The sequence below is a fragment of the Coffea arabica genome, chromosome 5c (genome assembly GCF_036785885.1).
Source record: "Coffea arabica cultivar ET-39 chromosome 5c, Coffea Arabica ET-39 HiFi, whole genome shotgun sequence".
Lineage (NCBI taxonomy): Eukaryota > Viridiplantae > Streptophyta > Magnoliopsida > Gentianales > Rubiaceae > Coffea > Coffea arabica.
The window spans coordinates 48,440,264-48,456,873 of NC_092319.1; the positions used below are offsets into that span (position 1 = coordinate 48,440,264).

Genomic DNA, 16,610 nt, shown 5'->3' on the forward strand with positions numbered 1-16,610 from the left:
ACACAATCGCACGAGATTCTTCTCTCTGGTTTAAGTCCCACAAATCAGGGTCAAGCCGCAGACTTTCTCTCTCCCTTATTTCCTCAGTCCACACACACACTAAGAGGTAGGGAGCAGGTAAATAAGAAGGATTATTGATTGAGAGGGAGTAAAGGCGAGTGCTTTCTCTCTCTTTTTATCTGTCAAGAAGATAGAATTGATGGAGCTGGTACCGTATTCTGATCCGAAATCAGAATCCAGTAGCTCCAGTTTACCATGGCAAGAAATGTTCCGATCAGCTTCAATCAGAAAACCTGACGCATCACCTCAGAATCACCAGGCTTCAGCGGAACCCCAGATGCCCTCTGCTTCTACAAGCCAAGAAAATCCCAACAATTTTCCCTCTGGGGACCCTCAGGTACGCCTAGCTCTGTACATAGCAATGGCTCATGCTGGCCTGGCCTTGACCATTTTCATTCTTTACGCTGTCTGCAAATTGCTTGAAGAATATCTGAGACCTATACTTTGGGCTGTACTTTCTTCAATTCCCTTGAGGAGAATTCAGCAGACCCTTGTTGGGTTCTGGTCTGAACCTCTGAAATTAGGCCTTACTGAAACCATCTTGGCTGTCCCTGTAGCCATTTTAAGGATCTTTGTTGGAACCCTGGTTGAGATTAAAGATATGATTTTGAGAACTGTTCTCAGGAAAAAGAAAGCTGATGTTGTTAGGACTCACAGAAGTGGTTTTTATAAATTATTGAGGTTGCTTGTCTCCTTTTGGGTGTTTGTGATGGCTTACGAGCAACTTGGGGGCGTTGGATCCATGGCTTTGCTTGCAATGGGCTTTATGTTTTCATCTACCGGTGTGGAGTCAACTATGGATGCTGTGACATCCTTGAGGACTCATAGCTTTCGTCGAAGTCCAGTCACTGCATTTTTCACTAGAGGGATACTGAAGAGATTGAAAACCATTGTGGCAATTGCATTAATTGTTGGAATCGGTGTAGGGACTTTGGCCGGCGTAATTTTTTTTTCTTATAAAATTGGAGTTGAGGGGAAAGATGCAGTTATTGCGCTGAAATGCCATGTAGAGGAGAGCAATTATACTGAGAGAATTGGTGTTAGGAAATGGATGGATGAAAATGATGTGCCCGGGATGGTGGATAGGTATACTACCACGTTCTATGAAACTGTGTCTGACCAGATTGATGGTTTGGCAATGCAGTATAATATGACTCAGTTTGTAACAGAGATGAAGCAGTTTCTGACAAATCAACGAGTGAACTCTCACTCCACGGCCCTGAGTAGCCCTTCTCCTTTTGCTGAGAAAATCTTGAGCCTGAAAAGGAGGGTCAAGGATCGTGAATGGGGCCTAATATACACAGAGTTGGATGCACTTTTCAGGGAAGTGCTGATTAGTAGAGAGGATATTGTTGAGAAGGCAAAAGCATTCGCTCTTCAAGGAGTGGATGTGATGCAACGAATTCTTATTAGTGGAAAATCTGTTCTGGGGGTCAGTGCAAATATCATGTTCTTGATTGGAAATTCCATTGTTTCTGGAGCTGCAGGTCTTTTATATTTTATATCTCAGTCCATGGTTTTCCTCTGGGTCTTGTATTACCTCATCACATCAGAGTCTGGTGGCGTAACAGAACAAGTAATGTGTATGGTTCCCATTTCACATTCAGCAAGGACTCGATGTATAGAGGTTCTTGATAAAGCTATTTCTGGGGTCCTGTTGGCAACTGCTGAAATTGCTTTCTTCCAAGGATGCCTGACTTGGCTTTTGTTCAGATTCTCCTCTATACATTTCTTGTATATGTCAACCATACTTGCTTTTATCAGCCCCTTGTTCCCAATCTTCCCATCATGGCTTGCAACAATTCCTGCGGCTCTACAGTTGGTGCTAGAAGGCAGATACATAATAGCTATCGGTTTCTCCATTATTCATCTCTTTCTTATGGATTATGGTACGTCTGAAATTCAAGAGGATATCCCAGGTCACAATGCATATCTTACTGGTCTTAGCATAATCGGTGGGATGACATTGTTTCCATCTGCAATTGAGGTACGAAACGAAGATCCTATCAAATTTTTAAGCAGAATTTGCTTCATTATCACCCTGGATAATCCTGTTTGCAATGCATTTTTCTCAAAACGTCTACACAAACACAGCAAACTCTCAGCACTTGATCATTGAAATCAATGCTACCAACTAAGAAAGTAAATTTTGCATGCCACCGGCGTACTCGAATATGGTTGCTTCTTTTTTGTCGCCTTGTGCATTACGATAGTCTAGAACCATGAAACTGAATGCCTCATGAATAGATCACATTGTACAAATATGTGAAATCCAGGGTTTTTGGATTTCACGCGAACTTTTATTGCTCCATATTTTTGGGAACTTACAGCCATAGCACGGCAAGGTGCTGTATTAGTTAGTGCATAGACTACGTACAAAACCTACCGGCGGCAGTCAAACTTTCTGTTCTGTGCTGCACAAGAAAAAGGGAAAGGAGTGGTAGTTTGACCTCTAAAGAGTAGCCCATGACTAGATTTGGGTTTAAAAGAGGTTACTAGCGTTGGTATTCAATATAGGTCTGGATTCAATATGCATGTACATATTCATTATTTGGTTCAACGATTTCCAGAATTATTGGAATATTAAGTTGCGAGTTCTGACTTGTATGCCTGTTCAGAATTTAAGCACGTGATTGGAACTTTGGGGAACAAAACTGATCATTGGAGATTTGTCCGTCATTATGCAGGGAGCCATCATGGGGCCGCTGATGACTACTGTTGTTATTGGTATTAAAGATTTGTATGTGGAGTTCGTCTTCGACAAACCAAAGGAGGATGACGAATAGGAGGGGACTTCCAAGGCTTTCTTCAGCATGTCTGTTTGCTGCTTTGAACCGGCGAGTATTTCCTTGTCCATTGTGCCATTATGCGACCCAACCGAGACAACAGGTGAAAAATTTTTCATTTTGCCTGGGGACTTTAGTCAATGGGCGTGTAAAATTGTAGTCGTCAATGTGCATTGCCTGCCCTTTTTCTGAGGCAGATCGTACATACTACATACTACTGTGTGTTTCCGGAAGGAGAGTTGATTTTTGGCAATGGAGGCTTGATCTACACTTGCTCTCACTTTTCTTCGGTTGCATGTAGTTAATTCTTTTGAGATACAACTTCTTGGACCATGGATATAAGATAAACCTCATCCGTGGTATCAAGTCTTGAGGTTAAAACTTAAGAAGCAGCATTAAAATGCGACAGAAGAAAACGAATTACGGTCGTTCTGCACGAAATAATGTGACGTTACGCATTACAAACTCTAAATGCAGATGATCGCTAGTCAAATCCAGTTCGAGATTCATTACAGGACACTTTTTGAGTCCAAAAACATAGCCAATCCACTGACAAAGACCCCGCAACTCTCTTGATTTCATAACCGATTGAAAGGCTTTCAATCTCCGCTACTTCATGTATTTTTGAAGGAATTTTCGGTGAAAATCATTCCTGATTGTGTCATTAATAAACCGCTTGGGTGTCTTCATTTCACCCCGTGCCTGGTTCTTAAAAACCACGTCATCATCCCACCTGGACCCAAAAAAACGTACAGTTAAATTTGGAAACTAATCTAGAGCATCAGCAGATAAAAAGAAGAATATAAGACAACAAACCTTCTCTTCACATTGAAGGATGTTGGGTTATTTAGCAGAGGATTTCCTCTCAACAACTCTGCTTCTTTAGCTTTAATTTCTTCTTCTTGCATTTGTCTTTCCTGCCAGAAACATAATGCATAAATTAATAATACATACATACAGCAAGTCACAAACCAAATCAACCTTAAAACCCACAACCCCCCCCCCCCAAAAAAACATAATGCATAAATGAATAATACATACATACATACAGCAAGTCACAAACCAAATCAACCTTAAAACCCACACCCCACCCCACCAAAAAAAAACCCAAAAAAAATGCTCCATAACAAACATCAGGCGCCCAAGAAATATCATTTCAACGACTCATTTGTCAGACTAGTTATCTAAAATAATAGAAGAAGAATGATCACCATGAGTTTCACATTCTGCATAATAGTAGCAGCGGGATGCTTCCTAAATGCTAATAGCATGAACAGTAAAACTCCTTAAGAGCTGGATCACTTTATCTTATTTAAAATCCACCTCTCTCAGGAAATGCATGCACATACATTCACCTCTAATTCAGGAACTTACTTTCCGGAGTTTTTCCTCGGCTCTTTCCTTCTTAATCTGTTCAAGCTCAGCCAGAAGAGCTTCTGTGTCGTCTTCATCATCGTCATCATCATCCTCACTTACATGTAATAATAAATAATTCAGTAAGCATGACATGAACACCAAAATGAGCTCCCAATAAATAATATGAAGACTCAGGAATTTTAGCAGAAAAACAAATAGAGAGAACAGACTATTCCTAAATTTGTGGAAGGGGAAAAGAAGATGATCTAAAAGATGGTGTTTTCGGAAGGAAGAAATATCAGAAAAATACAAATGAAATCAAACAAAAACAACAAGTGAACATGCACATGATATGGTGAACAAGGGAGAGATTACCCAGTACAATTACAAATGATCGGGCCATGCGATTCAGAAATCCAACAGGGGTAAGTATTTATTGGCCAAAATGTTCTAGAAGAAATACCAACCTCTCATCACTGCTATTGGCACCCACATCGGCATCATCAGCATCTACACTGCGTGGAACGATGCGGTCGTCCGCTTCTCTCTTAGCACCTGCAGGCAAAAATATTTAGTGCAAAAAGAACACAGACACCAATTTCAACTTCAGCACAATCATCCACCAAATAAACAGCACTAACCTTCTAAAAGTAGATGGCTGCCTCTACGACGATCTCTATCATCTGTAATTATATAAATTTAGGTGTTAACTATGTCAAAATACTAAACCCTTATCCAGAAAAATCAAAGTACGAAACAGTATAAGTGCTTTATGCATCTGAGTACGTCATTACCAATATATCAGTTACCTTTTGCTGAGAAGTGCTTCCGCTCTCGCTCCTCCAGTTCATCTCGGAGATTCCTCCTCTGCAGCTCTTCTTGAGTGTCTTGTCCTTCCTTTCTAAAATACCACATAGACATCAGAAAGAAGATTAGCAACCCAGCAATGAGAATGACAAAAAGGGAACAAGAAAAAGACACACATAGAGTCGAAGAACAAAAGTGGAAAGTACACTCTCATAGCTAACAATATTTGCAAGTCAGTCACCAAGAAACTAACCCAAGTTCCAACAACTCCTAGAGAAAAGGCATTATGTACAATAACGAGCAACACCCAGTTTCCATCGAACTGAACTCACACAATCAATCTACTTAAATTTGGAACATCAACCCTAAGAGCATGACCAACTGAACCAATTACTTGAAGAAAAGAGTTAACATTTCAAATAGCAAGCCAGTCTCCAGAGAATAGTTAAATTCAAAATCTACCTAAACTAAGGTTAAACACAAAGTTTCGTGCTCTTTGGAACACAAAGATTTTATTTAAAAAAAAAAAAAAAGAACTCCTAACAGAAAATTTTACATACCCAAGATAGCATCAGTGAATTTTCAGGCACCTAGGATGGGTTACAGAAAAATTCCGTGCTTTTCGCTAGACTGAGTAATAATCATCCTCCCAGTCAACTTTTCCATCCTATACACATTCAGACTAAAATTATAACTCTAACAGAGAATTTCCCCATCAATGATATTTCCTTTCCGACTACTCATTAATAGCAATAACCTATGGTCATTCAATTTCAGCCCTAAGTAAAGAAAATCTAATTCAGAAAAAGACTATTCTCTTTGATATTACCTCGGTTTTAAAGCTGTGTGAGAAGCGAGGTCCCTGGAAGAGTACTTCTGAGAGGGGCCAAAAATTCGAGTGCCACCTTGCTCGTTGCCACCCTTAGCCGGTGCCCAGGTGGGTCTAGCCGCCGTCGTCATCTTTTGTATCCTCTTTAATCTTCACCTAAAATCAATCGAACCAAGTTACAGGTTACGAATAGCACTGAAATTAACGCGGAAACAATACTCATCCGAACCGGTAAGAAAAACCCTAAATTATATATCGAAGCAGTTATCAGCGCTTGATTGAATAAAGAAGAACGGTTAGGGATCTACCTAACTTCAATTGGATTCGACGGAGATGATTCCCAACGGAAAAATACCACGTTTGTGAATCGGAATCGGGGACAAATGAAATGAGGGCACTCGATCGATATTAGGGGAACGGATTTGTCTAACAACTCCTTTACCTCCTTTTAACTTTGCAGTTTGCTGTCGGTTTCTCTTCAAACGACATCGTTCCTACCATAGGCCTCATGCCTGACCGAAATCTAAAAGATTCATGGTCCACAATCGGCCCTCTTGTCTTCACGACTTTTATTCCGTCCACGCCATCGTGGGCTACTACCCATTTTTGGGTGCCCAATAGTTTGGGCTGTTAATTTTTTTTTCGGGGTTCACATGGAGGCTGCAAATCTTACAATATTGATATCGTTCCACCGCATTCCCAGGTATGATCTACTTCTCTTGTTTGGAATGGCCCAACTTTTTAAATGTTCACTTTTATTTTCGACTCAAGGGCAAGGTTTAAATCTATCAAATTCGATATTGCTCCAGCCCATTCAATTAAATCTCTCTCTTTCTCTCTCTCTTGACTAGGAAGCTAGTTAATGAGGTGGAATGGGAAACGAACTTCTTGATATGGTTAATCGAAATCTACACAAAAAGATGTGACTGCAATTGTCTTTTTTTTTTTTTCTAATTAACTCTTGTATTATTAAGTGTTCATAGAAATATAGGGTAACGTTTGATGAAAAAAAGAAAGGAGAGTACTTGAAAGTCGAACCAAAAACTTTGCTATCTACCAAATAATGCTCCTACCGACTAAGCTAGGTTTTGAGGAGTTTAAGTTGTCATTAGATGCCAACTACAATAATGTCTGCCATGAACAAATAACGAAGCATATGTTGACCCAAATTAGCCCATTTCTTTGTCAGGCTTGTTATCTTAACCCGCTTTAGTCCTCCATCAAACCAATCCTCTTGAAGCTGAGGCCCAAGTTGGGTAAACCTAACTGGCTAAAATTTGGGCTTGCTAACTTTTATACCCGTCATCGAAGAGTCGCTTAGCTCTCAATGGGCTCAATGTTGCAGGATGGATTGAATTTGGCCTACCCTTTTCTTTTGTTTTTTAATCACGACAATGATGTACATTGGGAGAGTAATTATAATTAATTGGTACTTGTGCATCATGTCTACGATGCCAGACACCACACCTGTCAATATACGTACGCACAATGAAACGTAGTTGAACAGAACTACTTCAATATTCTAGTGAATCCAAGTTGGCACTTGGCAACATACACAAATCGCCTATTAGCTTACCATATTTATTGAATTTTTTTTAATCAACCGTGACTTGTTTACTCGACACCTACTGCTGCTTTTCTTCCTATTCTAGCCTATTTTATTTATAGTGAGAAGGGCCTAATTAGGCCTATTAGGAATCCGATGAGAGATGAATCATCAACACCTACCTTACTTCTATTATAGCCTATTCTAAGGGATGGGATCTAACTCGATCTATTAGGGAATCGATGGGAACTGAACTATCACCGAATCATACAAGTGCATTATGCATCTATATGGATTTAAGATACTTAAAGTGGCAAACCACATATAATAGCGAGCGGTGAAAAGTGAGGTTTTAACCCTTAATCTCCTACCCCATCATGCCTTAAAAGACTACTATGGTAATAGCTATAAGCCATTTACTGAGATTGATTGCCCCTCTTTTTCCCTTGAATCACGTATAGAATGTATGGTATGGCTACATTGATATTTCAAATGGTAAAAGAATAATCCTTGATTGCACGTTCTTAAACGGCAAGGTGTTGAATAATACTAGTTCTTGGTTTCAATAAGCATCAGTGTTATTAAAATCTTAGATACAAATGCTTGTATTACAATCATGTAAAAGTTTATTTTAGGAAAAATAGTTTAAAACATCAATCACATTTCATCAAATGGATTTTTTAGTCATTCATTTTTAAAATGACGACAACTTTACACCCCCTTACAAAATCAAATCGATAAAATTCTGATAAAGTTTGCCGTTAATCCATCACAGGACACATACGTGTCATTTTCTTAGGTGCAAAAAAAGCTAGGTTCCATTTATAGTCAAACAAATGACCAGATTTATATTTATTTTTGTTATAGGTTACGTGGTAATTTTAGGATAAAAAGTGGTCAGGAATTTAGGTTAGGACCAAATTTCACTGATTTGAATTTGTAATGAACATGAAATTAATATTTTAAAGTGAAGGACGAAAAAACTTATTTAATAAAATGTGATAAATGTTTTGCAACGATTTTTCCTCTTTATTTTATATATGCGATGTGTATGAAAGGTGGCATTTGAAATTCCCTTATCATGTCATCAAAGTTCCTTTTTCCTTTTTTTTTTTTTCCATAAATTTCTTGTTCACACACGTATGCATAAAATTGATTCTGGATAAATCAGAAATGGTCTACATCAAATAGCAGAGGTTATCTAGTCATCCTAATTCCTTGATTAACTTGATCTCCTTGAACGGCTTAATCCCAAGTTCCCAACGGATCATGTTCAACCAAGCCGTAGGCAGCTTTGAAAAGAAAGTGGCTAGCCATTGAAATGCAACCGCATGTCAATAACCAGTGGCCACTTGGCAGCCCCCTGCAGCTGACGACCTGACTCCAGGGCCACCCCTCGGCGCCCTCAACGTCATACGACGTTTCTGGTTGAAGTAGGTGGCCAACTGCTCGAGCCGATAACCTCCATATCCTGTACCCGCCACAATTCAAACTACTCTTTTTAGCAGCCTTTTCCCATATATTGAGATCCTTTTAAATGTTATTCATGCTGGGATTAGATCAATGTTAACATCAGATGAACGAAAATATCCTTTTTCTTAAATTCTTTTGTATTATTGAATTCTGACAAAACGGAAAAGGAAAAAAAAAAAAGGGTGATGTGTTTCTGAAGAACCAAAACCAGTAGTACCTTTCACCTTTGCTTACTGAATAAACAATACAGGCCAAGAGGACGTTAGGCCAACGGTTATAGTTACAACTCACAACATCCCCTCAGATTCACTTGGAATCGAAGCAAGGCAACTGTTTGATTCTTGGTCACCATCTGAACCCAATCTTCACCTTCCTCTCCTTGTTTGGTTCCACTTAATTCAATCCCATCGTCTTCCGTTTCTGTTGTTCCATCCCTTTATTTCCCCCCCTCCGGGCTCACTCTCTGCCTTTGTATTCGTTTCCATGTCAGCTTCGACACATTCCCATCAAGCTTCAGCTCTGTATCTCTTGATATAGGCTTCAAATTTGCCACTAATTCTTTGCAAAATTGAAGCTTTTTGAGAATTATGGAAGATGTGTGGTTTAGTTGTTGCAAAAGTAGCATCAATCTTTCAACAGACACCAAATTCATCGTCAATCATGATTGAAGTTTACGCGTGGTGCTTCATCAATTCAAGAAATGGTCCTCTATAGATTTAGGACACTGAAATTTTAGGTGTGTGAAAATTTTCGTGTGTATAGATTTGCAGTTTGAAGCCTGAATTGGTACTGGTGGCCTGGAAAAAGGTTAGCTGTCAGCTTAGCAATGAATACTCGGTACTTCTTTACACCTGAGTTGGTTTGTAACTCTGGCTTTGCGGATGCAATTTCATCAATTTCTCCACTAGGAGATGATCATAGAATGGTTGTGAGTGCACGAAGTCGGCCATCTTCTCGCGTTCCTCCGTCATCATTCTTAATAAGAATGGCAATGAAAATCTCAAGATCAAGATGGTTTAGCTTTTTAAGAAGAGTGTTCCATTACCAAAATGGACCAAGATCAGACCTGGCCTCTAATCCATTCAATACGGGAAGTTGGATGATGACAGAGTTTGTAGTCTTGGCTGTCCAAATTGCTATGGTTGTATATACATTGGCAATTTCCAAGGAGGAGAGGCCAGTTTGGCCAATGAGGATTTGGGTTTCGGGCTATGCTTGTGGGTGCATCCTCAGTCTGATGCAACTCTGCTGCCGCTATCGGGTGCTTCGTTTAACTCAAAATCAAGGAGAAGGTTCAAACATCTCTGATGTTGAACAGCAGAGAGGCCATGATGACTCAAGGTATGCAGCACATGTTACATCCCCCGTGTGTTCTCCAACTCAATACCTATCTGTGGCACTTGTATTCTACTACAGCTGTTACAATCATTAGTCATATATGCAAAGATCTGTTCTATTTTCTACTTTGGACCTAAACTTATCATTAAACAGTCCTTGGGAAGTGATTAGAACTTTACACTTCAGAGTTGGTACTCTGTTCTGTGATATACTCCTAATTAATAATGATCAGTTACTTTCTGTTTAAGTTTTGGCGGAAGTTTTGAGTAGCTGCATTGCATTGAACAATGCTCAAATAAAGTACATAGAAGGGACTTGTATTCTTTTATTTTTCAATTTTTGACTGATTACTTCTCCAAATAGGCAAGTGTTGAACATTTTCAATTTTGCAGAAGCTTGCACTGCATGAACAAATACCGGACTTTCCTTGAGCTATTCTTTGCAATATGGTTCGTCATGGGAAATGTATGGGTCTTTGATTCTCGTTTCGGATCCTTTCGACATGCTCCAAAGCTTCATGTCCTCTGCATCTCTCTACTCGCTTGGAACGCCATCAGCTACTCCTTTCCCTTCATTTTATTCGTGTTGCTATGTTGCTGCGTCCCGCTGCTGAGTACTCTCCTTGGATACAATATGAATATGGGATCAATTGATCGAGGGGCAACTGACGAACAATTATCCAAGCTACCTAGCTGGAAATACAAGGAGGTTGGCAACAACTTAGAGCTCGGAAATTCAGCCCTGAACAATGAAAATCCTGTAAGTAGCCTGATTACAATCTTTGTCAGTATAACTTCAACAAGTACAGGGAAGCTAAGAGGTCTGATTACGTTTATTTGAACAGGAGTGTTGTATTTGCTTGGCCAAGTATAGAGACAGGGAAGAGATGAGGCAATTACCATGCTCCCATGTATTTCATCTGAAGTGCGTAGATCACTGGCTCAGAATAATTTCTTGCTGTCCTCTTTGTAAGCAAGAATTGGAGAGGTAAAATAAAAAGGGGCAGGAGACGGGAGCAATGAACACTCTGTCAAGTGTCAACAGCACAGCACATTCCTCCTTTTTGCACGAGTTTTGTTCCCATCACCACCACTAGACTGAGCATCTTCTTCTTTATGATTGGCTGGTGCTCCTATTTACTAAAGTTGCTCTGGGAGCGGAGATTAACAGAAACCTGCTCTTGGAGTGGAGTCAATTTAAAAGTTTGCTTTGTCCCTCTAATTAATACTGCGTATGTGCTTCATTTTGATGCATTCTACAGTTGACACGATTGGATATCTTGCAAGTAAGAAGGCCTCCACAGAGAGAAAATTGTAATAATTCGTATAGAATATTTGGTTGCACAGATTTTATACAATGCATTGACATTTTTTTTCAACTTTGTTGCCCCCACACAGTAATAAAATCCATCCTCAGTTTTTGGAGACGTTTTACAGAATTTGGAATCAATACCGCATAGCATGTGATGCGAGTCCCCGAGCAATGTAGACATCTAAAGCTTGAATGGTACCACAAACCAAAGGAGCCAACAATTAGGTACACGAAACACTGCACCAAACTGCCAAACTATTACTAGCACATTCAACCAAAGGTTGGGTTGTTGCCTTGGATGCAAATCCCAACTAAAGTGGAGGACCACTTGAGACAAAGACACCCTCTTTTTCTTTTTCTTCTGCGTATTAAGTAAATTGTTTTTTCCAGTTAAACGTAAAGAAAGAGCAGCCAATTAGTAGCAGTAGTGGTCGTAGTGGGGTATATTATGCTATAGCATGCACGTACAAGATCATCCCAATCGAGATGTATACAGGGGGCATCTCAAAATCTGCTCCATTGTCAACCTTCTGACAATCATATCTGTTCACACTTAACAGCTTTGCCACACGTTTTTCACCATACAAGAAGATTTGGCAAGAACAAAAGACGAATGTGACGTGACATTCACAAAAGAAAAAAAAAAACCCAGCGTGACATAAGTTGGCAGACTTACTAGTACGAGTAATGATTTAACAAAAAAGAAAAAAAATGATGCAGAAGAAGAAAAGAAAGCATTTGGCAGAAAATTAATGTGCATAAAGCTCTTAAATTTGGCTTATTCAATGCTATACTTGCAATCTTTACTTACAACGAAGGGAATTCTGAACATCCAAGTCAGTGCGTGACTGTGTGTAAATTGCACAATTTCAATTTGGGAGTCCATAATAAAGGATAGGGCGGAAATGAAAACGTAAAATAAAAAAATTGCGTTCAGAAAAGTACGCCGCTGATATTTGTTTGTTTGCTGAGCTACGCCAGTCACTGTTTTCTATTTCCATATTTCCACTGCCGCCACCCGCACATGACAGACGAAAGTCCTCTTTCTTAGTTTCTTCCCCCTTACCTCTGGGGTAGTTTGGTTGGCACCTAGCGGCTAGCTCTACTACTTATATCGTCCAATACCCAGCCATATTCATCCCTCTCCATCTCAGGTTTCAGGACTCAGGAGGATCTCACTCTGACTTTCTGAAATTCTCGAGGGTAAAAAAAGAAAACCCAAAAAGAATGAGCGATCTGAAAACTAAATTCTTGGAAGTTTACTCTGTCCTGAAATCGGAGTTACTCAATGACCCTGCTTTTGAGTTTACTGATGATTCTCGGCAATGGCTCGACCGGGTATGCCTTTGCTAGTAGTACTATTACTTTTACATACAGTCAGTGACACCCACGCACGCGCTGCATCTTCAATTCTTTTGGTTGGCCGTGTCATGGAGTATTGCTGAGATTTTTGGCTTTTTCTTCTGCGTATATGGCTTCAATGCTAATTTGTGTGGTACTAGAATTCGGGTGTTACGTGCTACGAATGATTGATTTCAATTGGCTTGTATCCTTTTGTTAATGAAACATGCTCTACGTTTACTCATTTGAGTCTTCATCGTTACTTTGATGTTCCTAGTTTTTGATGTTAGACAATCTTTATGGTATGGTAGTCGGGCCTTCAAGATCGTATTTTCATCTGGGTTTTGGTTTCCTTGTACAGATTGTTTAACAAAATCCATTACCATGAGACTCAAGCAATTTTGCATGCATAAAATTTGCAGTTTTACAGTAAATCCGTTTGTAAAGTGATGACCAAATCAAGCTGCACAAGTAAAGAGTCAAGCTAGGTAGAGGAAGTCCCATTTTCTATTCTATTATGTTAATTCCTTCCATTTTCTTTGGTGGCACAGATTACTTCTTTTAACACTCTTAAGCCTCTATAGTCCCCGTAGAACCTCAATTTGCATTATTTAGCTTTTATGGCATGATTTCATGACTTTGTGAAAGGATAAAGAAGATTTTTGCGATCCATTTTTTCTTTATCTCGCTTTAGAATGGATTTGCAACTTGTGATCATGAATGCTTTAGTTGAATAAATTAGGATTTGACTTTCTGGACTGATTAGCATTGAAGTTTCAGTGTTGTGTAGCATTTGATAGGTTATCTAGCACTTTCACACGTCTAATTTTTTTCTTTTTGGGCATTAACTTTTCAGATGCTGGACTATAATGTTCCTGGAGGTGAAAAGCACATCCTTTAATTACTAAAGTGGATAATCATCTCTGTCTTTTACCTTCTCCTAGTCTTTCTGGACTGTCTTATTTCTTTCTTCCTTTTCTGCTAATGGATTTCAGGAAAGCTAAATCGAGGGCTCTCGGTTGTTGACAGTTACAAGCTGCTTAAAGAAGGAAGAGAATTAACCAGTGATGAAACTTTTCTTGCTTGTGCACTTGGTTGGTGCATCGAATGGGTATGGCTGCATTAGTGCTCTCCTATTTGTGGCTCTGATTTTTCTGTGTGATGTCGTGTTGGTTACTTTGGGTGCCCATAACTTTTGCAGCTACAAGCTTATTTTCTTGTTATGGATGATATCATGGATGGCTCTCACACGCGTCGTGGTCAACCATGTTGGTTTAGATTGCCAAAGGTGCTGTCTTGTGAATTGATTTCTGTACTCTCTCCTCTTTGTCTCGTTCTGAAGCAGTTTGACTTCTTGATTTGAGTTAATAATTACTGTTTTGCTTGGAGTTTTGTCCTAGGTTGGTATGATTGCTGCAAATGATGGCATAATCGTTCGCAACCACATCCCACGAATTCTCAAAAACCATTTCAGAGGCAAGCCTTATTATGTGGACCTGCTTGATTTATTCAATGAGGTAGGGTTATATCTGAAGTTGTGGACGTAGGATCCCTGAATCAATATCAGATATTGCTGAGAAGTCCTCTTGCTTTATTGTTTTATTGAGTGTTTCATCAGGTAGAATTCCAGACAGCCTCTGGACAAATGATTGATTTAATTACCACGCTTGTGGGAGAGAAAGATCTATCCAAATACTCTTTGCCTCTGTAAGTGAGAACTTTTGTTTCACTGTAGTTGCGGTTCGCACGTTTAATGTATGGCCATTCACTTTGTGATACTTGAATATATTTTTTTTCCCTTTTCTAATGCAGACATCGCCGCATTGTTCAGTACAAAACTGCCTATTATTCTTTCTATCTTCCAGTGAGTGGATCTCCAGATTGTTATTGGCTTCAATTGCTGTCTCTATTAATTTTTTTTTATCTTCCAAAAATAATATTTTCTTTTAAATCCTTGTAACTCATTTAAATAGTTCTAGATCGAGTTTATATTCTTGGATGTCTAATATTTTCTCCTTGATCTAAGTATCTGAGCATAAGTTGATGATCTTTACACAGCAATACATATTGTGATGTTGAGAACTCCTTTGGAGTTTGATTTTTCATATTTGCTGGTTTCTTCTTCTGACATAATCTGTTTATGAATAACGTTTTCAGGTAGCCTGTGCTCTCCTTATGTCAGGTGAGAATCTGGACAATCATATTGATGTCAAGGAAATACTAATTGAAATGGGAATCTACTTCCAGGTGCAGGTGAGCATCCTTAGGCATCACGATAACCATACATCTTATTTGATGGCAAAGCATCTTTTCCTTTGGGAATTTGTTGAGAATTCATGCTATCATTCCTAATTTTGTCTTTCTGGGTTCAAGATATTGATTGTTTGCTATTTATACTGTCTGATAAGGCTTAAATATGCGCTTGTAGGATGACTATCTAGATTCTTATGGTGATCCAGAGGTCATTGGCAAGGTAAACCTTAGGTATAATATCTTACATCATTTATGGTTTGTTTAGGTTTTGACAGAAGAACTGGTAAGTTGATGGTGAAATTCGTTTTGTTTTAGATTGGGACGGATATTGAAGATTTTAAATGCTCTTGGATGGTCGTGAAAGCATTGGAAGTCTGCAACGAGGAACAAAAGAAGTTACTACACGTGAGTTCGAAAAGTCATAGTCATCATCCCTTCATTTTTACTAACTCCTATAGTCCGTGTGGAATTTGCCATGCTAACCAGTCGAGGCACATTACCAGGAGAACTATGGGAAGCAGGATCCAGCTTGTGTTGCTAAGGTTAAAGAACTTTACGAGGCTCTCAAAATCCAGGTTCCTATTCAAGCAATTTTGAGTTTTCTGATTGGTTCTGAATACAAAAACTTGGCGCTTGTGTGAGCTGTGTTGTTTGGAGATTTTGAATGCAGGGGGTTGACATGTGACACAGGTCTCTCTTTTGATTTACTTGTTTTGTCTTGCAATCCTTGTCAGGATGTGTTTCTGGAATACGAGAGGAAGAGTTATGAGAAGCTCAATAAGGGCATTGAAGCTCACCCAAGCAAAGCCGTGCAAGCGGTGCTGAAATCATTCCTATCAAAGATATATAAGAGGCAAAAATAGCCAGATAATCTGTCACCAACATGGAAGGAACTCAATCTCCTTCGTAGAAATTTGTTGTACTTCTGCACATGGAAAAGGATGTCTACCTCAACAGTGTCTCCTTCCCCCTCTGACACAAGGCTATTGACAAGATAATCTGTGGAGCAGAAGGCCAGATGTTATTGAGACAACGGAGATTGGGCAGAGGAGTTCAAAATAATTATAAAAATAAAGTTGTCTGTTTCTTCACTGAATTAGTGGATTATTCGTACGCACGCACACGTCAGATGTACGGTTTCTTTACCTATTCACAGTTTTAAAGCAAACAAATAAAGTTAACGCTTAACTTCTCAAATTCTAGAGAGAGCTGTTGACATAATTCTAGTAGAGAGTGGTATTAGATTGTGCTAACGTTTAATGTAGCATTATAATTTTATTAACAGCCTTGCAAATATTTACGTGCTGCAGGATAAGAAATCAACAGAAATGAGGCGTTTCAATTGTATTATATGAGGTTGTGTTGCAGTCGAGCTATGCTGACCTTTAGGAAACAGTATTCAGACGCGCTTCTTTCTCCATTCTCGGGTTCTTTGTTTTGTGAACAACTCCATCCCTGTAGCCTTCGTCTTCCTCTCATACGCGACTTCTGTGGCCTAAGCCTGGCTTCG

At 39.3% G+C, this 16,610-nt stretch overlaps 4 protein-coding genes across 5 annotated transcripts; 3 read left to right on the forward strand and 1 right to left on the reverse strand.

Annotated features, from left to right (window-relative positions):
- Positions 1 to 60: 60 nt before the first annotated feature.
- Positions 61 to 3,126, forward strand: LOC113690360 (uncharacterized). The gene is made up of 2 exons (XM_072051508.1): positions 61 to 2,047; positions 2,748 to 3,126. The coding sequence occupies exons 1-2, from the start codon at positions 200 to 202 to the stop codon at positions 2,844 to 2,846; spliced, it is 1,947 nt and encodes a 648-aa protein (XP_071907609.1). The 5' UTR covers positions 61 to 199; the 3' UTR covers positions 2,847 to 3,126.
- Positions 3,127 to 3,254: 128 nt separating this feature from the next.
- Positions 3,255 to 6,282, reverse strand: LOC113690363 (uncharacterized). Of its 2 annotated transcripts, none has more exons than XM_027208219.2 (8): positions 6,147 to 6,282; positions 5,839 to 5,994; positions 5,012 to 5,103; positions 4,844 to 4,885; positions 4,670 to 4,757; positions 4,221 to 4,317; positions 3,663 to 3,763; positions 3,255 to 3,579 (listed from the first exon to the last, which is right to left on the reverse strand). In XM_027208219.2, the coding sequence occupies exons 2-8, from the start codon at positions 5,967 to 5,969 to the stop codon at positions 3,456 to 3,458; spliced, it is 675 nt and encodes a 224-aa protein (XP_027064020.1). In that variant the 5' UTR covers positions 5,970 to 5,994; positions 6,147 to 6,282; the 3' UTR covers positions 3,255 to 3,455. The 2 variants fall into 2 exon arrangements, with proteins under 2 accessions (XP_027064020.1, XP_027064021.1); XM_027208220.2 differs by having other exon boundaries at positions 6,152 to 6,260.
- Positions 6,283 to 8,950: 2,668 nt separating this feature from the next.
- Positions 8,951 to 11,621, forward strand: LOC113690119 (E3 ubiquitin-protein ligase At4g11680-like). Its single transcript, XM_027207942.2, has 3 exons — positions 8,951 to 10,198; positions 10,588 to 10,954; positions 11,040 to 11,621. Exons 1-3 carry the CDS (start codon positions 9,684 to 9,686, stop codon positions 11,184 to 11,186), a joined length of 1,029 nt encoding a protein of 342 aa, XP_027063743.1. The 5' UTR covers positions 8,951 to 9,683; the 3' UTR covers positions 11,187 to 11,621.
- Positions 11,622 to 12,451: 830 nt separating this feature from the next.
- LOC113690772 (farnesyl pyrophosphate synthase) lies at positions 12,452 to 16,297 on the forward strand. Its single transcript, XM_027208828.2, has 12 exons — positions 12,452 to 12,844; positions 13,704 to 13,728; positions 13,843 to 13,958; positions 14,049 to 14,135; positions 14,248 to 14,364; positions 14,466 to 14,554; positions 14,660 to 14,711; positions 15,005 to 15,100; positions 15,276 to 15,320; positions 15,416 to 15,505; positions 15,604 to 15,675; positions 15,835 to 16,297. The coding sequence occupies exons 1-12, from the start codon at positions 12,734 to 12,736 to the stop codon at positions 15,961 to 15,963; spliced, it is 1,029 nt and encodes a 342-aa protein (XP_027064629.1). The 5' UTR covers positions 12,452 to 12,733; the 3' UTR covers positions 15,964 to 16,297.
- The last annotated feature ends 313 nt before the right edge of the window (positions 16,298 to 16,610 follow it).

Bases quoted from the DNA above. Each gene is read 5' to 3' on its own strand.
- LOC113690360 (XM_072051508.1), top strand. From the start codon at position 200: ATGGAGCTGGTACCGTATTCTGATCCGAAATCAGAATCCAGTAGCTCC. The intron at 2,048-2,747 runs GTACGAAACGAA...GTCATTATGCAG, and splicing joins TGTTTCCATCTGCAATTGAG to GGAGCCATCATGGGGCCGCT.
- LOC113690363 (XM_027208219.2), bottom strand. From the start codon at position 5,969: ATGACGACGGCGGCTAGACCCACCTGGGCACCGGCTAAGGGTGGCAAC. The intron at 4,886-5,011 runs GTAACTGATATA...ATATAATTACAG, and splicing joins GAAGCACTTCTCAGCAAAAG to ATGATAGAGATCGTCGTAGA. The intron at 3,580-3,662 runs GTTTGTTGTCTT...TTTTGGGTCCAG, and splicing joins TCCTTCAATGTGAAGAGAAG to GTGGGATGATGACGTGGTTT.
- LOC113690119 (XM_027207942.2), top strand. From the start codon at position 9,684: ATGAATACTCGGTACTTCTTTACACCTGAGTTGGTTTGTAACTCTGGC. The intron at 10,199-10,587 runs GTATGCAGCACA...TCAATTTTGCAG, and splicing joins AGAGGCCATGATGACTCAAG to AAGCTTGCACTGCATGAACA. The intron at 10,955-11,039 runs GTAAGTAGCCTG...TTATTTGAACAG, and splicing joins CCCTGAACAATGAAAATCCT to GAGTGTTGTATTTGCTTGGC.
- LOC113690772 (XM_027208828.2), top strand. From the start codon at position 12,734: ATGAGCGATCTGAAAACTAAATTCTTGGAAGTTTACTCTGTCCTGAAA. The intron at 12,845-13,703 runs GTATGCCTTTGC...TTAACTTTTCAG, and splicing joins CTCGGCAATGGCTCGACCGG to ATGCTGGACTATAATGTTCC. The intron at 13,729-13,842 runs GTGAAAAGCACA...AATGGATTTCAG, and splicing joins GGACTATAATGTTCCTGGAG to GAAAGCTAAATCGAGGGCTC.